The 24,486-nt window shown below is 39.9% G+C and overlaps 2 protein-coding genes across 4 annotated transcripts; both read right to left on the bottom strand.

Moving 5' to 3' along the window:
* Positions 1-3,861: 3,861 nt before the first annotated feature.
* colca2 (colorectal cancer associated 2) lies at positions 3,862-9,107 on the bottom strand. Of its 3 annotated transcripts, none has more exons than XM_036961929.1 (5): positions 8,793-9,107; positions 6,811-6,911; positions 6,106-6,157; positions 5,292-5,521; positions 3,862-5,108 (listed from the first exon to the last, which is right to left on the bottom strand). In XM_036961929.1, the coding sequence occupies exons 1-5, from the start codon at positions 8,797-8,799 to the stop codon at positions 4,785-4,787; spliced, it is 714 nt and encodes a 237-aa protein (XP_036817824.1). In that variant the 5' UTR covers positions 8,800-9,107; the 3' UTR covers positions 3,862-4,784. The 3 variants fall into 3 exon arrangements, with proteins under 3 accessions (XP_036817824.1, XP_036817825.1, XP_036817826.1); XM_036961930.1 differs by lacking the exon at positions 8,793-9,107 and adding an exon at positions 7,124-8,053; XM_036961931.1 differs by lacking the exon at positions 8,793-9,107 and adding an exon at positions 7,245-8,053.
* A 2,337-nt stretch (positions 9,108-11,444) lies between these two features.
* Positions 11,445-23,846, bottom strand: LOC110503773 (uncharacterized protein C11orf53 homolog). The gene is made up of 5 exons (XM_021582288.2): positions 23,588-23,846; positions 21,613-21,713; positions 13,880-13,919; positions 12,530-12,825; positions 11,445-11,954 (listed from the first exon to the last, which is right to left on the bottom strand). Exons 1-5 carry the CDS (start codon positions 23,595-23,597, stop codon positions 11,556-11,558), a joined length of 846 nt encoding a protein of 281 aa, XP_021437963.2. The 5' UTR covers positions 23,598-23,846; the 3' UTR covers positions 11,445-11,555.
* Between the last annotated feature and the right edge of the window lie 640 nt (positions 23,847-24,486).

The following is a 24,486-nucleotide window of genomic DNA, read 5'->3' as shown; positions in this document are numbered from 1 at the left end:
AAGATGACTTGTGGGAGCAGAAAACTATGAGATGTTGTTCACTTTCTTTTCAAACCTTGAATGGTGACTCAGGAGGAAAATGACTCGTTCATCATAAACACATCCCACTTACTTTGCACCTTATTTTCCCACATTCATCAATCAATTATTGCAACTGTTTGAAATGACAGGTACTGCAAGGGCAATTACTGTCATATGATCAGCTCCAGGGTAAACTGTTACAGGCCAGTCCTAAAACAATCACTCTCAATCTCAACAGTATATACACTACCGTTTTAAAGTTTGTGGTCACTTAGAAATTATCCTTGTTTTTGAAAGAAAGCACATTATTTGTCCATAAAATAACAAAACACCGGTCTCAACGTCAACAGTGAAGAGGCGACTCCGGGATGCTGGCCATCTAGGCAGAGTTTCAAAGAAAAAGCCATATCTCAGACTGGCCAATAAAAAGAAAAAACTAAGATGGTCAAAAGAACACAGACACTGGACAGAGGAACTCTGCCTAGAAGGCCAGCATCCCGGAGTCGCCTCTTCACTGTTGACGTTGAGACGTGTTTTGTGGGTACTATTTAATGAAGCTGCCAGTTGAAAACTTGTGAGGCATCTGTTTCTCAAACTAGACACTCTAATGTACTTGTCCTCTTGCTCAGTTGTGCACCGGGTCCTCCCACTCCTCTTTCTATTCTAGTTAGAACCAGTTTGCGCTGTTCTGTGAAGGGAGTAGTACACATGATATCTTCAGTTTCTTGGACATTTCTTGCATGGTATAGCCTTCATTTCTCAAAACAAGAATAGGCTTACGAGTTTCAGAAGAAAGTGCTTTGATTCTAGCCATTTTTAGCCTGCAGTCGAACCCACAAATGCCGATGCGCCAGATACTCAACTTGTCTAAAGAAGGCCAGTTTTATTGCTTCTTTAATCAGAACAGCAGTTTTCAGCTGTGCTAACATAATTGAAAAAGGGTTTTCTAATGATCAATTAGCCTTTTAAAATGATAAACTTGGATTTGCTAACACAACGTGCCATTGGAACACAGGAGTGATGGTTGCTGATAATGGGCCTCTGTACGCCACTGTAGATATTCCATTAAAAATCAGCCGTTTCCAGCTACAATAGTAATTTACAATATTAACAATGTCTACACTGTATTTCTGATCAATTTGATGTTATTTTAAGGGACAACAATTTTTTTTCATCAAAAACAAGGAAATGTTTAAGTGACCCCAAACGTTTGAGCAGTGGTGTATGTTCCAATCATGAACCTATCAAAAAGAGAACCTTAATATATTTTGTGTACCATAATATGGTTTTTATTAGTTTTACTATGTAGCTGACAGCTAACGCATTTTAAAAGGACAGTTCATCCAAATGACTAAATTGCATTATGGTTTCCTTACCCTGGAAGCGGTCTTCAGAAAAGGGGAGACAGCAATCCATGCTTTGGTTTTGTTTCCCTGAATGCATTTGGTGACTGTCCAAAAACATTCAAGTCAATATTCCTCAAGTTAGCATGTTTCAAATATCATGCTCAAATCTTCCCGATGTGTATGTGTAGCTCACATAATTTAGTTTAGGATGATTTGTAACATACATTTTGAATGAAGAAGTGTTCTTTGGAAATGAGCACTGGCTATGATGACACAGACTCTATAAAAACAAACAGCACTCCCAGAGAGTAAATGATCTCTTAGCTTCCCATAAATGCCAAATGTTTTAAATAATATCCTAACAATACTGTATGTTTGGCATGGTTAATAGATCAAATATCTAAAAAATAAAGGCTCAATAGTAGTGTTCTGTCATACGGTCTTTAGTACTGGTGGCTCATGATTTTTGGCACGTGAAAGTGCAGGTTGATCTGGGCAGATCAGAATTAACAAGGTGTAACAGGGGACTTCCACAGAGGACTGTTAATCAGGCATTTGGCATGAGAGTAGCGGGACTTTGGAACACTGAACACACCCAAGAATAAATAAATAAAACTTTGACACATTCCTTTTCCCCTAAGTGAGTGTTGACTCTCAGTGAACTGGTACAGGATAAAACCCTATTTAAAAAAAAAACAACAATTACATTTTAATTGGGAAATTGTACGGAACAAATGTTCTGGTACTTGGTAATTGTTTCATTATTCTTTTCATTGTGTCTTTATGTTGCAAATCGAGACTGTCCAGACAAAAGAAGAAGATAATATTATCCTCAAAATGAAAGATGTGTAAAAAGGGAGCTGTAAGAAGGAGGCAAGGAGGAAATATAATCAAAAATAAAATGTAAATTAAAAAACGGATCATATTAAATGGAGGGTGGTTCCTTATCCCAAAGGGACCAGTATCCCCAATATCGTTCTAATGCATGGAGTTCCTCCAGCCCATAGAGACCTATCTAAATAGAAAAGACTGAGACCAGACAGATTCATTTCTAAGTATGATTAAGGTAGAGATTTCAATATGTAAATGTGTCATTTTGCTGAACTATCCATTTTATGTTAGTGGGGCCACTTTCAGTGGCTTATGAATTATTTGTGAAGCATTCATGGACCTTATAAAGAAAGGGTTTATGGGCTTGAGACAGTTAGATGAGCTGAACGTGATGGGCGATGAGGTTGCTGTTCTATATTAGGGACGATGCCTGCTTTGTTTATGAAAAGCTACACAGTGTTCTTGGGGAACTACCTTTTCATACAATTAACCTTCTCTGCTTGTACCTAAAATCCCACCTCCCCTCCACTCCCACCAATACCAGAACTCAAGACAGTACCAAACCACCTTGTCACATTTGTCAGTTAAGTTACAAGACAGCTCATTTAGGCCATTGAGCACCACAGCAAACTTTTCCAATTGTCTGGTATAGAAACCCAGGAACCTATGAGCTGCCAGTAAGAGTTTTACCAGGGTTCATATGTATTTCCTTTCATATACTGTACTTTGAGTATTTGATTGAGCCTGCCTGGAGTGTGAGATGGGTGAGTTTATACTTTTGGGACAATTCCATTGTTTCAGTTGTGCCAGGCAAGCTCAATCAAGCACAGCTAACGTAGCTTAAAAAAATAAACAAATGCTATTTGAACCCAGGTCTGCAGAGGACAGCAGTTATTACATTAGGGCCCAGCATTTACTGTAACTGGGGCTCATAGGCCCTATAGATTTATTTAATTTCATATGAAGTTCACCATCAACTCAAGGTCAGGAGAAAGGACCATACTTGAAGACCCCTCTTTCAAATATTTTACTCTCCTTGTTTTCAGTGTTTGCAATTGCATCTCTCCTCCTCCCCTTCTCCACCTTCAGTCTAGTATCTCATAGGTTCTTCTGAGGATCTCCTGATGACACGACAAAACACTAGCGTTACCCTCATTATTAACTCCATTCTAATGAATGAGAGCACACCCAGACATGCTTCAGCTCAGCTTGTATAAAAAGAAAAAAAGGTGCTCTACTGAGGATTTAGAAATCCAAAAAGAAACATCTTACCGAACCCTTCACAAGATCACTATCTCAGAACACTGGTTGGTTCATGAGTTGGACGTCATAAGAGGTCAAGGACCACAGCAGGTACTGGTTGTGCTGCATTATGCCTGCAGACTGCATACAAGACAAGGTTTTGATTTTGGATGCGGGCCTACGCTATAGTAACAATGGCTGCTGCTGCTGATCTAACCGAACATTTAGAATGTAAGACAGGAGAGTGATAGTAAACTTCTGGGGGGAAATGTACATGAATAAATTCTGACCCTAAGGTCATATTTCTGATTTGCGCATGCAATTGGCAGCCACTGGATGATGCTTTATATTACGCAAAACTCGTCCGCATGTATTATGCCCCCTTTGATCTGTTGTGTGTAATAAAAACATTAAGTCCTCATTCAAGTAGTTATTTCCTTTATTTATTCATCTTTTTGGTCATATGTAATGTTTTGGACAGGCAGGCCTACTTCTAGCCCTGCTCAACCTTGCTTTATCTCGGCCTCGGAGAAGATAGAGATCCTGATGCAGAGGAGGGTGCGCTCGGAGGCTAGAGTGGAGACAGGCGTCTCTTGAGCTGGATGTGACCTGATGTGACGTTGACTTGCGTGTGCCTCCATGGGAGACCATTTTCCACATCAAGAACGGTCAATATTAACCTTATTGTTGTGTTTGTCTTCAGTTGTTATAGGGTCTTTCCGATTATTTTTTGTAACGACAAGCACTATAGATATTAATTATCTATCATTATCGCTTGTCTATTGTCATTTATCTTTCAATCTAGTTAATGTGGTGGCAGGTGTAGTGGTTTTTATTTGGGTCCAACAAGGGGCTGGTTTTAGCCGTAAATATGATTCAATGACTTGAAAAACAACATTTAAGTTAATGTTTCTAACTAAGTTTCTGTGTGCATCTGAACAGGGAAACTAAACATTGAGTTGATTGGGATGATGCTGCTAATTTCCTTTGGGTAGGCCTTTCAATTATTTTACTAAATGAATGCATTCATAAAAAAATATATACTTTCTTGTAAAAAAAGATGTGTTTTTATATATCTAAATCACAGTCAGTAACTAACTAGATAGCTGTAAGCCCATACATTTGCAACATTTAGCCAAACTCATGAATTCTAAAAGCATTCTTCCAATCATAACAAAAACAGAAACTCCGAGGAAACTTTGACAGCAAACACTCCGAAATGCAAAGCAGGCCTACATCTTAAAACAAGTGCCACACGTGCAACCGTTTGACATCGAGTTACAGACATTGTTTTCACTGTACATTCTACTGTATTTACACAGAAAACAAAGACCGAGAGTATCTTTAAAGGTAACACATCTCTGAACTTGACAATTCCCGCCTGAAATAGCTGGCATCCACAGGCGAGGCGTGTACACAGTCTGTTGTGCCATAAATAGCGTATTCTGGAGTGGAGATGCTCTCCTGTGTACCCGACCAATGGGACAGGCAGTAGCAGTGCTGGAGGTTACAGTGCTGGTAGTGGTAGTGCTCTGGAACAAATCCATAACTCGAGTCCATCCTGTTCGGAGAGTTGTAACACGACGAAGAGTAAGACTCCTGTGGCGAATAACTATTGTAATCGACCGGACTTGACATATTTAGAGAACCTGATGGTGAGCTGGGAGCCTGAAAAACAATCCAGAGGAGATGTGCATTAATATTGTTGTACAGTATAACCAAACCATGTTCTATTCCGAGCCAACTCTCTGGACAGACGAACAAACAGCCTGAGCTTTGTCAAATATTTCAGCTGACGGCTGGTAATTGCAAAGACAGGTGATTGCGCAAGCGAATTTGAATAAAGCATACCATGCCATTGACGCAATAGTCCATATTCAGGGAGTGATTTTCCTGGGGCCAAAGTTTTGTTGAAGTAGCGGGATGCATAATACCACTGCTGTAGGTCTCGTTGGGCATCATCATGCTTATCAATTGTTGATTATCGAAGCTTTCCATCTGAACGTTGCTGTCTGGAAAGGCCCGCGGCTGAAAGCTGCCGTTGGAATTCATCTCTTGAGGGAAATAATCAAAATAATGGCCTATAGGAATAAACGAGAAGGATCAGTCAGAAACACATGCAGTGGCCATTGAAAAAAGTGAAGACTCCAGAAGTGATGTCACGGCACCACCAGCCAACAGCTAAAAAACAAATTTGAATGCAAGTTTATAAAAAGGTCCCAGTATATGTTTCGAACTATTCTGCTGTGGTCGTTGATTCTCAATGTAAGTGTCAATCTAGAGATTTACCTGACCGAATCTGATGTGCAATTCAGATTTTATTTTATAATAGGCTTATGTGGTGGATTTGACAGCTATTTATCTATTTGCATGTATGATGCATAATGCATTGCCTTCTGCCTTTTTGATCGAAGCTTGTTTATTTGATTATGGTTTACTGCAACGCCCCCACTGGACAATTCAAAAGGATGTTACTGTACTTTACTGTAGGCTACATGTATTTTCGTTAGCAGGTTTGGATACAGTCAAGAGCATTACTTTTTTACTATAGAACATTGATTCTGGACTTTACATGGTGATGCTTTACCATACAATCATTGTGCGATCAAGACAATGGAATGCTGTGTATAAATACTGACTAATATATGGACATAGTGGAACGTACCTGGCAAGGAGGAGGAGACGCAAACATCCTGACTCGCCAAGCTCTGGGATTTCTATTCATTTAGGAAAAGAGAAAAGGAAGGATACAGAGAGAAAACACAAGTCCCCATTGATTTACAACAGTTCGATTTTTGGGCTGGTTATTTTTCATAATTTTTCATCCCAGTACTGTATAGCACTGTATAGCACTGTGTAGCACTGTGTAGCACTGTATAGCACTGTATAGCACTGTATAGCATAATAATGGCATTTGCCGATTAGTTTATTCTTCCTCTTCATTTCGGAGGGTTGATTGAGTGTGTGTGTGTTTGAGCCAATTGTTGCCAGTTGCCATAAAGACATCATAAGGACATCTTTTCTGATTTATGCATCTGAATTTACTGTAAAATATCACATAAAACAGCTGGTACAGTTCCTACAGGAAAACAAGTCCCACTGTTACTGCTAAACGATTATCAACTAATAGGCTACTGGAGAGTAGACCTGGTGGTGAATCATTAATGAGGCATGGAACTTTGTGTTTGGGGTAAGGTTGGTAAGGAGGAAGTTACTGCAATGGGAATTTCGTGGAGTGAGCAACACCTCCAGCTATGCTGAGACTGTGTGTGTGTGTGTGTGTCCTTGTGTGTGTGCCCCCCGATGCGTGCGTATGTAAGTCCTTGCGTGCCAGTCAGAGCGAGACGAGAGAGAGTGAGGTGATAATTACCATTCTAACTGTTTTAATTGCTGTCTGGAGAGCTCTCTGCTTTTGCAGCAACTCTTTAACAGTTGTCTTCACCCGCACGCCCTGGTACACCTTTGGCTTATCTGTCAGAAGAGAAAAACATTGTATCGGTGTTTACTGTTAACAAAAAAACGGAATGCTCCCAACCCTGCCTCTCTCGAGCACTTTCACTGCCTGCTATATACTTTCACGCAACAATTTATTCGGCCTACTTAATCATTAAAACATTGGAAAATCATTACAAATATTAAAATTATTAAAAACACACGGATACAAAATATGGTTTGTATATCACCTAGACTTATTTGTGAATAATATGAACAAACGACTGTCCTTATGCATCCCTCAAATGTTGCCCAAGTTATTGTATCAAACTCGCCCGTGCGAAAGCCAGAAATGTCCTATTATTGTCCTACCTAGGTCTATAGTCTCTTCCCTGTAGTCTACCTCTGCGAGAACCTCGCACCGCAGAGACCGGGTTTCGAATTTCACTGTCAATACAGTGGTCTTGCCTTCACACTCACTTCAAGCACAACGGAAAAACCTGTGCTAAAATGATTCTGTGAGCGTAACTTCTCGATTTTATTTAGATAATATATTTATTTTAATTCTATACATAGGCCTAAAACACAGATTAAGCGTTGCGTTCCATGAAAGGGGCTGATAGTAGCATATTCCGTGAAAGTAGGCAAGTAAAGTTAGGCTACAGGTAAAGCTGGCAAACAGCGGCCTCGTAAGAGAAACCAAAGGACTCCACAAATCCCGCAAAAATGAGGTGAAAATTGAAGATTTCGCTTGAGAAATACGTCCGATTATAAAAGTAAGTTACTTTTACGCACCGTACTTAGCCTACATATTGTTGGTCGGCTATTGGATAACAATATGAGCTTTAACCTATAATAAATAAACGTTTTTTGATTGTATAATTATTCCCGTTTGCCTATTGAAGCTCCAAGCCTGACAATTACGCAGTGAAACAATTCCGTTTTATGTAAAACGCATCCATCGAAGCAGGACTGCATTTTAAATTAAATTGCAGACTAATTTAGGCTGTACTAGGCTGATAGGTTAGAGCCGTTGCCAATACCCACTCTTAACATACCACACGTGTTAGTGCAGTAGCATAACTTTGGGATTTTTATGCTAAAATGAACGGTATTCATATATGTACGCCTTCAATTGTATGTCATGGCTTTACTTCTAAATATAAGGGGCTTTAACGTTCTACTCCAATGACTAAAGTCATTACAGAAACGACGCCACACAATGGTAGAACTCATTAAGGCAGTCAGAGACTGCAAAGTTGGCGGTAAAGGCGATTATATAATAGCAGCTGCCTCGGCAGAATCTAAAGAGGTGTGCTTGGCTGTCAAACCCATCCTTTTAAATATTCATATACTGAAATGTCAGATCATGATTTGTCTTAAATGTGGCAAATAGTAAAGCTGCCCAAAATACACATCCCACTGATTACTGCTTAAAATGACCATTTGTAAGTTTACATATTGCAGTGTAATTACAATGACTACAATTACAGTTTAATCGACAAAAATAATGCAAATAAAATCGCGTTTGAGTTAAGTTATCCTCACGCCCTAACCTGGGCAAAGTGGCCCAAAGTAGTGATGTTTAAGAAATAAGCAAAACCCTATTTTAAAACGTTGTTCGATTCAATTGAAAAATATTGTAATCGAAAATAGCATACATCATGCAGGTAATAGGCATGGCATTAGCTCATTGTTGAAGGATAGTTTCCATTACTCTTTAGTTAAAACACGAATTGCATTCTTTATCTCTAAGGTTTTCATCAGAACCTCGCATTTCCCTGAGAAACTAAAACAGCATGTTGTGCAATGTCAATTATTTCCAATCGTTTTGTTCTAACATTTATATTTTTCTTTCTTTCTTTCAGGAAGAACGTAAAAGAGAACCATGATCAGAAGAAAAAGGAATGATGAACTTACCAGACATGTTGTAAAATGTAAGAAAGTGTCCTGGAAGAAAAGCAGTTATGAGATTCCACAATGTCCTTTTCTGGCTCAGTTATATGGGCTATAATGAAATATTCATAAAAATCACACAAATTCTCAACACACAAGTCTTAAAACTGTCTCAGAGCATACAATAATATCCTAATATAGCTAGGGATGTATTAGTTTGTGAAATTTTCTCTCCATGCCTACTTTTTAAAACCCCTAGAACTCAATGATTTGACAATGATTTGATTGCGCGTTACTTTCAATTTGAATATTCAAAGGCTACACAAAAATACATATTTTTCAGTATAAATCAATACATATGCACTTAAAATAACATTCCATTTAATAGAATACAGCACTATTTTATACTCAAAACGAAAAGAAGTTGATATTTTAAACATTTTATCCATCTTTTGCCAATCTGGCCATCAGTCCCCCTTCATAATGAGGCCCTACAGGAAAGTAACGGTAAGATGCTCTATCTAAACATCACCAACCATTACACATCGCAGATCATATGTATTTCAGGATGCATAAGCACATCAACACGTTATGACCATACATTTTTAGTCTTATTTTAAACAACAAAATATTAAATGTCTCGGCTGTGGGCGTGGCATATAGTAGCAGCCATTTCTGCCATCACTGACTCCATTGCTCCTTCAGCAAGTGCATGCTCCCCATCCCCGGAGCTCACATCACCCATGTGTTACCAATTATATTACAGTGGTTTTAGCATTATTTAGTTTAGTTACATTCATTATATTCATTATTCATAAAACCATAAAGACTGAATGTTTCAGTCATTCACATGTGAAACCTGATTTGACATCCCAGGGCTAGGCTACTTTATAGCCTATAAAATATAAAGAGTCTATAGACGATCTATAAAGTAGCCTAGCATCATTCGAATCCAGAAAGCTTTTTACAAATGAGTTTCAATGCAAAAACTCTGTTTACATATGTCTGATACAATTTGAATTCAATGAGGAGACTCCTTGATTGCTCTACTTGTGTATCCTGGGCCTACTTAGATGTCGGCAAAGTATTTTCAATTTGTAGACTTATTGGAATAGGGTTACTGTCCATGTCTGTTTTTATGTATAGGAATTTACAACTTAATACATATGATATGAACAAACAACATGTTATCAGAAGGCAATTTTCACTCAAATATTTTAAGAAAACATGAGCACATTGCCTTAGAGAAAACCGTTTCCTAGAAGTGTTCTTCCATTGCCATTGTTAGCCTACATTTGAATAGCAATTTACAAACATAGCAAACAATAAACACAAACATATACCTAGTTTGAATTAAAATAGCTTAGCTTTCCGTTTTGGGGTATCATATATCATTATCATCATTCATATAATTGAGAAAATACACACACTATATGCCCAATACAATCTATTGCCTTTCCTGATTTATACTGGTAGGGGCCTATGCAATGATCCTATCATGTAGGTTTAAAGCCCATCATCTCCACTGGGTAGGTTGAGTTGGTGTCTTGACCAACTTTTCACCTTCCATAAAGTAGGACCTAGGCCCATTATCGTAACTGGCAAGAATATTATGCTAGTGTTCTGATATAATATCTAACGTTACAATGTTTTAATGTTTTATTTCTGGGGTTGCAATTTCCTCCCCACACATTCCGCTGGTACGGTGAGAGGAAGAGGTAACATGAAACAACTGCGCCATCTAGAGTAGGATATACGTAAGTGGGCTCTCCGTCTTAATTGAATGTAGAGACAAAATCGTTTTTTTTTTCATGTGTAATTTTAGCAAAAAAACATGTTCCATTTTCATGCATTTATTGCAGTCTCTTTTATTATATTGGAACAATAATACACATTCTACTGCCCAAAACATTATCTATGTTGTTTATTTCTTGAAATGTAAAGCAAAACACAGGAACTGTGAGTATGATAAATCACTTGCATCTACTGACCAATTCCGTTCCTTGCATTGTCTCTGAATGTAAAATATTCAGGTATAGATTCCCACTCACTTCTTGAAGAATCCTGTAGATGGTCATCTCTGATTGTCTTTCGTTATACTCAAGACTTTTCTTTGAATTGTCACTGCTGCCTATTACTAGTAATGAATGCATTGCAACAAGCTCCTAAAATATAAAAAACAGAAGAGAAAAAACGTACACATTCATTACCAAAGCTTCACAGAGTAAAGGCTCACATGAAGTAGATACAGTTGGATAAACTCTGATTTGGTTATTAAAGCTGACAACAAGATGCGATAAAGTAAAGAAGGTTAAAGTAAAACGACCTTCAGCAAAAAATAAATGCGAATTGCAATTGTCGCAATGGCAGTATATCAATTTAAATGATGTTTCCTAATATAATGACTATATAAAAACACATCTATTTCAAACATTTGAACACAGGCACAGAATCCTAACTGGTCCATTGTCACGTGCCCATGCAAAGGGTTCCCACTGGGCACAGAGGTCAATTCAATGTCTATTTTAAGTTGGTTCAACATAATTTAATTGAAATGCCGTGTAAACAACATGGATTCAACCATTGTGTGCCCAGTGAGTTAGTTCTTACATACCATAATGTCACCAGGGGACTTAGGAGGGTCAAATAAGTAAAAGTTCCACTTTGTACTTCTATAAAAAAGATTAGCAAAGTCTACAAAGTCAATATTTGGACCACAAGGAGCTGAGTCACTTGCATCTGCATTGTTTTGGTTTTCTGTGAAGGACAGGATGTTTCCAAAGGGATTTAATAAGACCTCCGAATCTCATATGGCGACCAAGAGCTTCCACCATCTTCTTTCACCCACGAGTGCGTGTCACTATGTGTGGCGAGGGTACTGTCAGAGTCCTCATTAGCTAGAGGGGCCATCTTGGAGGCTAGGTCGTTGGAGACAGTCATATAGGAAGGACATGTGAAAGTGGAGGCAGCAGGGTAAGAGGTGTGGTAGTGTACTTCTTCCAGAGGGTGAAGGGCATAGGGCTGTGCCGAGGCCATGGAGGAGCTACGAGTGGAGCAGCGGTACTGTGACGGGCTCCCGGGAGGGTCGGGGCTTGGCAGGGAGACTGGAACAGAGGTCAGGCCGTCTGCACACAAACCCTCTCCCTGGGTCACTGGGTCTGCCACTGGCTGCTCCCACGAATCCCTCTGTAGGAGCAACAGCCAGAGAAAAGAATAGAGATGGTGGAGAAATTACTCTTATTTGTTGGTTTTGCCGATTGCAGAATGCCCTAAGATGTATGTGTAACAGATGGTTAGGAACCATGCTCGTGTGATGATTAACCTTGCTGGAGACCTGAAGACATGTTGGCCCACTGAGCTAATGTCTAGGCTTTATCTCAGTGGGCTAATAAAGCCTTGTGGCTAACAAAGCCTTGTAGCGCACAGATCTGGGTTTGATCCTAAATCAGTAACATAGGGACACACTTCTCACCTGTGGAATTAGATTTATTTTTTCCATCGTGCTTGTGTGAAATGTGTGCTCATTTGGATGTACCCTATCCGCTCCAGCCCCCATCCCTATTTACATGCTTTGCGCCATCTCACATCACATAAAAAACAATAACATATAGGGTGCGTTTCCCGGATTTAGCCTAGCCTTGAACAATTCTTAGTCCAGGACTAAACTTTAAACCATGTTTGAGAAACTGGCCCATAATGTAAAGCCATAGCTCAACAGTTCCATTCAATCACTAGTACTGAACACTGACAGATTGACTTACCAGGAGAAAGTGGGGGGACTCTCCAGAGAAAGGTGGTAGCAGAGTGGACAGGGCTGAGCTGGGGAAGATGGAGCTCCCTCCGGTGGTGAAGGCTGCACTACGGTAGTCTCCGAACGTTTCCGGGTAGTAGCTGTCTATGACGGACGGGTAGCCAGACATGGCCGATGGGTCACAACCTAGAGGCTTGCCACCCAGGGATGAGGAGTAGACCTCGCCCGAGAACTGCTTGGGAGAGAAGTCCGAGTCGGAGATGAAAGGTCGCCTCATGCCGTAGTAGCTGGGGATCATGTGAGACCCTGTTGTAAAGAGAACCAGGGAGAAAACATTAGTAACAAGTTGTCCTATGTGGCTCGGTTGGTAGAGCATGGTGCTTGCAACGTCAGGATTGTGGGGTGCGATTCTGGCTGGGGCCACCCAAAATGTATGCACACACTACTGTAAGTCAATTTGGATAAAAGTGTCTGCTAAATGGCAACACTTTACTTATAGCCTGCATGTAGGGAAGGGGGATACTTAGTCAATTGCACAACTGAATGGATTCAATGGAAATTTATTTTCCACATTTAACCCAACCCCTCTGAATCAGAGAGGTGCTGGGGGCTGCCTTAATCGATGTCATCGGCCCCAGGGGTGGAGTTTAACTCCCTTGCTCAAGGACAGAACGGCAGATATTTTCACCTTGCTGGCTCATGGACTCAAACAAGCAAGCTTTCGGTTACTGACCCAATGCTCTAACTGCTAAGCTACCTGCCGCCGCATCTAGGCAACCTGTCGCCCCATCTAGGCGACCTGCCGTCCCATCTAGGCGACCTGTCGCCCCATCTAGGCAACCTGCTGCCCCATCTAGGCGACCTGCCGCCCCATTTAGGAGACCTGCTGCCCCATCTAAGCGACCTGTCGTCCCATTTAGGAGACCTGCTGCCCCATCTAGGCAACCTGTCGTCCCATCTAGGAGACCTGCTGCCCCATCTAGGCAACCTGTCGTCCCATTTAGGAGACCTGCTGCCCCATCTAGGCGACCTGTCGTCCCATTTAGGAGACCTGCTGCCCCATCTAGGAGACCTGTCGCCCCATCTAGGCAGCGGGTAGCTATCAGAACAAAGCATACAATATAATCGGAGTACACATTCAAAGCTCTGGTGGTTACTGTTAACATCAAAACAAGCCTTCACAAGTCTTCACCAGTAAATGGGTTTTATTCTACTTTTTCAGAACTTTGCTTGTAAATGTGACATTTAAAAGCTGTTTTCTATAATACTGTACCTCCCTTACCTCAAACATTATTAGGAGAGTTGATAGGTCAGTGGGACTCATCAATAATTACATCATTTTCACAGAGATTTCTCTCACCTGGCATTTGAACAAATGATGATTGGCTGGATGTTCCTCCCTACAAATGAAAGAACAGACAAACATGGCATTATGAGAACAGGTCTGATTCTGGTAACACATATCATGCCACCACACACACGCTGAGGAAGGCACAAGCCCGAAACGTATGTCAGTGTGTGGTCTATTAAGACATGTTGCTATGATATAAAGAAAATTAAAACAAAGCTTCAAGAATTGCAACTTACAGTGCGTTTGGAATGTATTCAGACCCCTTGACTTTTTCAACATTTTGTTACGTTACAGCCTTATTCTAAAATGGATTAAATTGTAGTTTTTTTTCTCATCAACCTACACACAATACTCCATAATGACAAAGCAAATAAAAAATATAGCATTCAGACCCTTTACTTAGTACTTCTCCCGAAGCCACTGCTGTGTTGTCTTGGTTGTGTGCTTAGGGTTGTTGTTCTATTGGTAGGTGAATCTTCACCCCAGTCTGGTATCCTGAGTGCTCTGAAGCAGGTTTTCATGAAGGATCTCCCTGTACTTTGCTCCGTTCATCTTTCCTTCAATCCTGACTGATCTCCCAGTCCCTGCCGCCGAAGAACATCCCCACAAGGGCCTCCCAAGTGGCGCAGTGGTCTAAGGCACTGCATCTCAGTGCTAGAGGCATCACGACAGACCTAGGTTTGATCCCGGGCTGTATCACAACCGGTTGTGATCGGGAGTCCCATAGTGCGGTGCACAATTGGCCCAGTGTCATCCGGCTTAGGGGAGGGTTTGGCCGGAGGGCTTTACTTGTCTCATCGTGCTCTAGCAACTCCTTGTTGAACAGTGTTTCCTCTGACACGTTGGTGCGGCTGGTTAAGCGGGCAGGTGTTAAGAAGTGCGGTTAGGTGGGTAATGTTTTGGAGGACGCATGACTCGACCATCTCCTCCCGAGCCCATTGGGGAGTTGCAGCGATGAGACAAGATCGAAAAAGGGGTAAAAAAAAACATCCCCACACTATGATTCTGCCACCACCATGCTTCACCGTAGGGATGGTGCCAGGTTTCCTCCAGACGTGACTCTTGGCCTTCAGGCCAAAGAGATCAATCATGGTTTCATCAGACCAGAGAATCTTACTTCTCATGGTCTGAGAGTCCTTTAGGTGCCTTTTGGCAAACTCCAAGCGGGCTGTCATGTGCCTTTTACTGAGGAGTGGCTTCCGTCTGGCCACTCTACCACAAAAGCCTGATTGGTGGAGTGCTGCAGAGATGGTTGTCCTTCTGGAAGGTTCTCCCATCTCCAAAGAGGACCTCTGGAGCTCTGTCAGAGTAATCATTGTGTTCTTGGTCACCTCCCTGACCAAGGCCCTTCTCCCCTGATTGCTCAGTTTGGCGGGTGGCCAGCTCTAGGAAGAGTCTTGGTGGATCCAAACTTCTTCCATTTAAGAATGATGGAGGTCACTGTATACTTGGGGACCTTCAATGGTACCCTTCCCCAGATCTGCACCTGAGCTCAATTTCGAGTCTCATAGCAAAGGGTCTGAATACTTAAAAAAGGTATTTCAGCTTCTTCTTTTTTAATAAATGTGCAAAACTTACAAAAATAACTGTTTTCACTTAGTCATTATGGGGTATTGTGTGTAGATTGATGTGGAAAAACATTAATCAATTTTAGAACAAGGCTGTAATGTAATAAAATGTGGGAAAAGCCAAGAGGTCTGAAAATTTACCGAATGCACTCTATATCCAAGTGATGGTAACATTTTATTTGGATAGTCCATCTGTAGATGCTCTCCAGACTATCTACACTCTTGGAAAAAGTAGAATCATATAGGGTTCTTCGGTTTGTCCCCATAGGTGAACCCTTTTTGGTGCTAGGTAGAACAGGTAGAACCCTTTGCAGAGGGTTCTACCCTGAACAATAAAATAAATGCAACATGTAAATTGTTCCAGGGTTCAATGTTTCATGAGTTTAAATAAAATATCCCAGAATTCTTCTATAAACACAAAAAGCTTATTTCTCTCAAATGTTGTGCACAAATCCCTGCTAGGGAGGATTTTTCTTTGACAAGATAATCCATCCACCTGACAGGTGTGCCATATCAACAAGCTGATTAAACAGCATGATCATTACACAGGTGCACCTTGTACTGGGGACAATAAAAGGCCACTCTAAAATGTGCAGTTTTGTCACACAACCCAATGCCACAGATTACACAAGTTTTGAGAGAGTGTGCAATTGGTATCCTGACTACAGGAATGTCCACCAGAGCTGTTGCCAGAAAATGTTATATTATTTCTCTACCATAAGCCTCCTCCAACATCGTTTTAGAGAATTTGACAGTACGTCCAAATGGCCTCACAACCGCAGACCACGTGTATGGCGTTGTGTGGGCGAGCTGTTTGCTGATGTCAACGTTGTGAACAGAGTGACCTATGGGGGTGGTGGGGTTATGGTATGGGCAGGCATAAGCAATGGACAACAAACCCAATTGCATTTTATTGATGGCTATTTGAATGCACAGAGATACCATGACAAGATCCTGAGGCCCATTGTTGTTCCATTCATCCGCCGCCATCACCTCATGTTTCAGCATGATAATGCACGGCCCCAGGTCGCAAGGATCTGTAGACAATTCTTGGAAGCTGAAAATGTCCCAGTTCTTCCATGTCCCGCATACTCACCAGACATTTCACCCATTGAGCATGTTTGGAATGCTCTGGATCAATGTGTATGACAGCATGTTCCCGCATGTATCCAGCATATATCCAGCAACTTCACGCAGTCATTGAAGAGGAGTGGGACAACATTCCACAGGTCACAGTCAACAGCCTGCTCAACTCTATGTGAAGGAGATGTGTGATGCTGCATGAGGCAAATGGTGGTCACATCAGACACTGTACATTTTTTTTATCCAGATGCATATCTGTATTCCCACTCATGTGAAATCCATAGATTAGGGCCTAATGCATTTATTTAAATTGACCGATTTCATTATATTAACTGTAACTCAGTCAAGTATTTTAAATTGTTGCATGTTGCACTTATATTTTTGCTTCATTACACAGGTGCACATCTGGTGGATTGGCCACACCTGTCAGGTGGATGGATCATTATTTTTGTTCAGTATACATAGAAGCCTCTATGAAGGGTTCTTCCTAGAACCCTCCATAAAGGGTTCTGCCAATAACCTTTTTATTCTCTATAGGTTCTACCTTGAACTCTCTATGAAGGGTTCTATCAAGAATCCTTTTATCTTTCAAGGGTTCATTCTAGAACACTCTGTGAACAGTTCTACCAAAAACCCTTATATCGCTGAAGGGTTCCTTCCTAGAACCCTCCATGAATGGTTCTACCAGCATTATTTACTATTTTTTTTTATGACAATACATTCAATATATCATAAGTTAGTTATACCCTAACACAGTGGTTGAAACTCCTGGTTTGCAGACCACATCAGGCCTTCAAGTCACATTATGCTGGCTTGTAAAATGATGTGTGATTCCTATTGGAATCTAGCCAGAGTGAGGATATCCAACAACAGGGATTTTTAATCACCCGCAAACTGCATTCAGAATGACTGCCAGGGTAGAGAAGGTTGATAAAGGAGACTACCTAAATCATCTAAACTAAAACAACCATCTCAGTAATGAGACTACTAACAGATTGGATTAGTTTAGAAAAATGTATGTTATTTATAATTGTGTAGCATAAAATTAATCAACCAATCAATGCAAAAACACAGATTTTGAAACAAACAATTCTGAAAATCAACCTGCAATAGGGTGTGCTGAGAAATATGATAATGATGGGCGTGGTTTTGAGTAAAAATGACACAATCACACTTACACCACTTTACAGAATTAATTAAATTCCTGAATCAACACTATAAAAGTTACACTGAAAAATCAACACTAGGTAACACTGGCCAAGTGGCCAATTTGCTGTGTACCATACAATATACTGCTGGTTCACTCAGACTCCATACTATTCTCCTACTCACTGCTCAATAAAATCACAGAAAATACTTATTTGAAAAATGTTTATCTTGGCAAAGATGTCAACTATGTCTGTACTGTATATGTAAAATGATCAAGGGAATACCAGATACATTTACAAATATTCCCATATACTATCTTTTTAAACTGGTCAGATTACTCAAACTCCTGATGTTAAAGTTTAAACATTGAGGTAAACACTAATTCTTAGGCACTATTAAAAAGAATAATGTAAAAAATACAATAAAAAAAAATCTTATTCAGATTCAGAAGGGTTCTACGTAGAACCCTTCTTCCCTTCCAAAGAGTCATCACAGAACACTTTCTTAACAAAACAGTTCTTAGTGTGAAAAACGTTCTGGGTAGAACCCTTATAAAGAACCCTCGTCTTCCAAAAAGGGTTCTTCAGAAGAAAATTGTTCTTGGCTTATCCAATCTCTCTGCAAATAACCCTTTTAGAACCATTTTTTTTACAAGAGTGTAGAGTAACATTTCAACTAACTATCTCCTAACCCCAGCCCTTATTCTAAACCTAACCCTAACTGTAACCTTAGCAAGCAGTTGCTTATCAACAGATAGTCAGTTGCTTATCAACAGATAGTCAGGTGCTTATCAGTAAATAGTTTGTTGATGGTATGATAATCTGTAGAGCAGCAACAGATGGACTATCCCCAAAAGGTGTGACCCAAATGAATGCAGGCCATTTTTTCATGTTTGATGTGAACACATAACGTGGACAGTAACAAAGTATACAGTGACATTCTGTGAAATAAAAGTCATGATCATTTTCATCATAGCCTGAAGAAAAAAAACTTCATTAACTTTTATAGCAGACAGTGTGTCACGTTTATGATAGCATTACGAAGAGCTTATAATGCAGAAGTCAGAATGATTTATGGGGTTTAATACACTTCTGAATGGCTTTATTATCCTCTTGGGTGCCGCGGAGTCTGAAGTAAAGATATACTGTGGAAAGGACAAGTCTTTATGGTATCTACGGTTATTGAAGACACATTTTGCATGACATTTATAGCAAGCTTGTTAGAATCTATATTATACATGTTTGTAGGGTTAGAAAAGGGATATATGCTTACAGGGATTTGTTTTAAAGAGACACACACACACACACACACACACACACACACAGCGAGGGTTAGAAAGGAGGACAAGCTCTCTTTTGTTTGCATATTGCAAACATGAAAGAGTTGATTTTAAGGCTGTGTTGGCTGGAAGGCAAGCAAATTTTGAGGGTTGGATTTGAATGCAATTTGCCCATGCCAAGACTTCCCCATGTGGACCAGGTCAATGCCTCAGTGCTTCTCTGAAGGCTGCGTATGGAAATCATGTTGTTAAAGCCTCATGTACTCCCAGTTCACAGCAAAGCACCTGATGGAGAGACACGATAAACCTGCATGGGGAGGCTAACTATTACCCAGGGCCGTTTCTAACATTTTGGGGGCCCTAAGCAAGATTTTGTTGGGGGGCACCAAACAAGAGGAAAACTGCTGATGCACTACCAAAGAAAATCATAATCATTGAGGTTTCGCTAATGCTTTGAAAAGGTACTGCAACTACCAACCAACATCCCCAGCCACAGGTCTTAATAAAGAGATGATCTGTGAAGCACGTTGGGCTGCAATGTGTTGTATGACAGTTACATTTTTACATGCTGCTGTATTTGGTGAAAAAGCTGTCCTTAAGGAAAACCAGTTACCGTCAAAATGTTGTCCTTATACGAACAAGAATTTGGGGGCATACTAGTGTGCAGATATTTTAGTTCTACACGACTATTTACTCGGATTAATTATTTTAAGTGTGCATACCCGAGTGTTTACAATTGAAAAGTACTCTTTCCTCCACAATAACACAACAGTGAAGGCACACTGGTTGGCCGGCTGGTTCTAATAATGCCCAAACCTCAGTCCGTTTTGCAAAGAGCATAGGCTACTGTAAGTGAGTAAAGAAGAGCTGGCTAATACCATTTCTCTCAGCATTCCTTGAGGTCTAGGTCTAGGATACAACACATATCTTACTTGTGCCACGATATTAGAGTCTAATAATGCAGAAATGAATAGAGCAGTGTATCTACGGTTATATCTCTTTAATACTCTTCTTTATGGAACTTTAAGTTGTTCATTACTTGAGATTGTGTACGATGGTCTTTGTCCTGTCATTGAGGCAGCATGCCTGTTGTCAAAGACATTTCCCTTTGATTTCTATGGGTTCATGTTGCGACTTGATTTGAATCACTTGGTGGCTAAAGTTTGCCAATGTCTATCAATGGCCTTTCTCTCTAGGATAAAAGACTGCAAACTCGAATGAGAGAGAGAGAGAGAGCATAAGAGAAAGTCGAGGCAACCTTTAGATGGTGTGGTCCTGTTATCTGAATGTGTCTTTAGTCCGTATTGTTCACCCATGAACCTGGGCACACGCGTCTCATGTGTGCAAAAGAAGACCGTGAATCTCCTAGATTAAAACATAAATATATAGTATAATTTTATCTTTATTCATACAAATCCAATCTAATTTTGCATTAAGTCAAAAACTGTTGATGGCAACACTGGGGTCTTACCAATCCATCCACAAGATGATATCTGTAACTCTGAGTTAATAGTATTAACTTAATACTGTGAATTAAGAATGACAGAACTCAAGTCTATTACATTTTCGCTTTCAAGCAGAGTTTTCGGTGGTGGCATTGGCAACATCGATCTAGTTTTGTTTAGGAAAACAGTGACTCATCATTATTAAGCAATAAGAGCAGTACTTCCTGGTGTTGTGATCTTTGCTGCAGTTTGCTTTGGACACATTGCCCCATGAGAAATCCTTTCCAACCTGGCTTTGGCAAACCTGTGACATTTTTTTCTACAAAAAAAAAAAGATTTTTCTGAAGAGCCATTACAGTCCAGGCATGGAAGGATGGTCACAGAGTGTGAAAGCATGTCTTAAGGCTTACGATGTTGAAACTCATGGCATCTACCTCACAGTTTGTCTCTCCCTTATCAGGATCTGTCCATGAAGAGTGTAGTTACTGTCTACTGAGTGCCAATGGTAATGGAAACAGAAAACAAATGGAGTCCTGTAAAGGGCATTGACAGGTAGCTTGGGAGATGAAAAACTTTTCCTGTTTGCTCAGGCAGATGTCTCATAGGCCAATTTCGCTGTGTCTGAGGCAACAATGGCTAGCTTGTCTGCGGCCTGCATGGAGAACAATATCGGTCGGCAGGTGTGCGAGAATCTGACTTTGCATAGACCAACCTGGCAGACCAAAAAGGGTTTGTATTAGCTATCCTCCTCACGACTGCTAGAGTTCATGACCATTAGCCATTGCGTATTATTGTTGTCCTGCTCATCGTGGGGGTTTTCATGGGTCTGCTTGGCTTTGTTTTTCTCTCTTAAACCAATGTTCTGGTATTTACCCATAGGCTTAGCTTTCACTCATGGCTGAGGAGTGGAGAAATGAAGATACACTGCCGAGGGACTTATAGGTAGGCATTATGGGCATGATTCGTTAGTATACAAAATAAGCCCAAATGTAAATAAGGCTGAAGATTGAAGGACAACACCCTATTGTCTCGCCAACAGACATCAACTGTCTGGGTATATGTCAGTGAACGAAAGAAAGAAAGAAAGAAAGAAAGAAAGAAAGAAAGAAAGAAAGAAAGAAAGAAAGAAAGAAAGAAAGAAAGAAAGAAAGAAAGAAAGAAAGAAAGAAAGAAGACAATACAAAAGCGAATCACGTTAGATGTACTTGGAGTACTCACACTGTATCTTGGTCCATTTGTTTGATTTTGTCGTTTCTCTGCCAGTAGATCTTTCACTGTGTGCTTGACCCTCACCCCTTGATAGACCCTTTTAGAATACTCTGGAGAAAAAGAGAAAGAAATATTTCACACACACACACACACACACACACGTGCGCACAGAAATACAATTGACTCCTTATTTGAGTGTGAAGTAATACAAGTTAATACATGATTCTACACTCATTATTCTGTGGAGGTCACTGAAAACAACCTCCATACAGTACACTCCTAACACAAAGATAGCCTAACATTGTAGTTATGTTGATACAAAGATTTAACATTTTGCCTCAAGTACATTGCTAGAACAAATTCTATGGACCTCCTTGAAGTATATGAAAAACAGGCTAGAAAAACTATTATTTTCAGGAGGCCTAAATTAAACATAGGAAAGGGAAAGGGGGATACCTAGTCAGTTGTACAACTGAATGCCTTCAACTGAAATGTGTATTCCGCAATTAACCCAACCCCTCTGATTCAGAGAGGTGCGGGGGGCTGCCATAATCAACATCCACGTCTTCGGGACCCGGGGAACAATGGGTTAACTGCCTTGCTCAGGGGCAGAACGACAGGTGTCAGCTCGTGGATTCAATCCAGCAACCTTTCGGTTACTGGCCCAATGCTCTAATATGCTATGCACTTATTGTATTCTCTGTTTTTGGCTCATTTATATTGTAAGTATTTTTTTAATTAGCTTGAAGTAAGTATCTTCAAATTGTACTTACTCAAAGTAAAATATAAATATAACACAAGTACAATATATTACTGGTTATGTATTTTTCAGATAATATACTGCTCCTGCTTAGTGCCAGTCCTCATTCATTCCGACAAACATGTATTCATTTGAATTTTCACAGTTTTATGCATAGCTGAATTGCCTTTTGGGTTACGTGTAAAGGGCATGGAAATTGTCTTTGGCTTTGGTCAATGCAAATTGACTGTTAAAAAAAGCAATTTAGTACAAATGTCATTGTCTAACAGTGATGGCATTTTTATACACTGGACAGCCACTCACACATTTTAAATAGTCTAAATAGGCCTAGTGATAGAAGTATCAAAAGTATCAATATTTATTTGTAAATACATCAGAAATCTCAACAGCAAATATGTCTCCAGCCTGATTTTGTAGGCAAATCCCCCCCTGAACATATTCCTAGTGAGCATACTATAGACGATATTTGCAATTTAACATGCAAAAGGAAATCGCATGCAAAAAAAAACGGTACAGTATGTAAAAGATCCCAGCTTTATGAATGGAGTCTTAAGATACGTTTCTATTTTACTATAGCCATCATACGGCCAAACAGTTTTGAAATTCAGAAATTGATGTGGGATCATAATGATATCATTTTCTAGGTGTTGCAGTTTGATATCCAACTGAATTATTTATGAATTGAGAAGAGGGTTTGGATACCGGAAATCCAACACCAAAACAATATTTGCATACTATTCAGCATCATCATGTCCTTTATGCTTTGGACTGGTCACAGCTAAGCAATGCCATCTTTAGATATAAATAATAAACAATCATATTTATGTTCATATGACACACTGTTAACATATTTCCCGATGCAGTTCTCTACAGTACTATACTTTCAGTTTTGTTAGTATGAAAAATACAATACAATACACCAATCCAATACCTTACAAAGCACAATGTTAGCTTCACAGTACATTTCATTCATTCACTTTTTTTATACTGAAGGATACTAGTCAATTCCAAAAACGGCAATGGCATAAACCAGATTGTTATGCTAGTTGACAGCATAAACCAATAACAAATAAAATATATATATTTTTAATTATGTCATTATCACCCCCTTAAAGAAGATGTCATAACATTTCTATGGATGATGATAGTTTTGTCAATACAATATACCATGGAAGTATCTCATAAATGATTAGGAATCAGCGTTATGGTTGCATTTAGCCTTACCGGTTTCCATGATGCTGCAGTTTCAGGTCTGGTACTACAAAGATTGAGAAGGTCAATCCTCTATTCCAGTGAAAGTGTAGCTGTACCAATGCTCAAAATCATACTAAAGACAAGCCTTTTCCACCTCTGGAAACGTTCACGGAATCCTTCGCACACTCCACTGATGGAGAATGTATGAACTTTTTCAAATGACCTTTTTCTCCATGCAAATGATTGGTAGGACGTTTTTCGACTATTTGCATCTACAGTCTAGATTAGAGGAGAGCGTCTAAGAGACTCATCAGAAGGCATTCTATTTCGTTTCACTGAAACATGTTGTAATAGTTCTTTAGGCCTATTTGGGCTCCCACATGTTTACACACTATCAATGTACAGTAAAAGCTTGAAATGATATGCCAAAGAACTTTCAGTCACACTTCAAGGAAAGGAAACAGGTGTAACGCCTTAGTTCCCTATTTTGTTACGAGCATGTTTGAGACCTTATGAAGTCTCATAATAATGTGTTATGTAATAATGCATTATACCTGTCAGCCTTAAGTCAAGTGTTAGAGGTTTGTCTGTTCTTGCAGGATGGTATCACTTAGAAAGTCAGAGGAGAAACAATGCCTGCACAAGCTGCATGATCAGTATAACATACTGCATTTAGGAGATTGCATATCCTCCAAATGACACCTTCCAAGTTCAGAGAATATACAGCCAGGTCCATAATTATTGGCACCCTCTATAAAGATGAGGGAAAAAGTCTGTATGTATACAGTGGGGCAAAAAAGTATTTAGTCAGCCACCAATTGTGCAAGTTCTCCTACTTAAAAATATGAGAGAGGCCTGTAATTTTAATCATAGGTACACTTCAACTATGACAGACAAAATGAGAAAAAAAATCCAGAAAATCACATTGT

The sequence above is a fragment of the Oncorhynchus mykiss genome, chromosome 24 (genome assembly GCF_013265735.2).
Source record: "Oncorhynchus mykiss isolate Arlee chromosome 24, USDA_OmykA_1.1, whole genome shotgun sequence".
Lineage (NCBI taxonomy): Eukaryota > Metazoa > Chordata > Actinopteri > Salmoniformes > Salmonidae > Oncorhynchus > Oncorhynchus mykiss.
This window is presented reverse-complemented; position numbering and strand designations above follow the sequence as displayed.

What these genes read in the sequence shown, in the direction of transcription:
- colca2 (XM_036961929.1), bottom strand. An exon ending in CGTCTCCTCCTCCTTGCCAG is followed by an intron (nt 5,522 to 6,105) that starts GTACGTTCCACT and finishes TTATTCCTATAG; the next exon opens with GCCATTATTTTGATTATTTC. An exon ending in ACTATTGCGTCAATGGCATG is followed by an intron (nt 5,109 to 5,291) that starts GTATGCTTTATT and finishes ATTGTTTTTCAG; the next exon opens with GCTCCCAGCTCACCATCAGG.
- LOC110503773 (XM_021582288.2), bottom strand. An exon ending in ATCATTTGTTCAAATGCCAG is followed by an intron (nt 12,826 to 13,879) that starts GTGAGAGAAATC and finishes TCTTTACAACAG; the next exon opens with GGTCTCACATGATCCCCAGC. An exon ending in AGTCCCCCCACTTTCTCCTG is followed by an intron (nt 11,955 to 12,529) that starts GTAAGTCAATCT and finishes TTGCTCCTACAG; the next exon opens with AGGGATTCGTGGGAGCAGCC.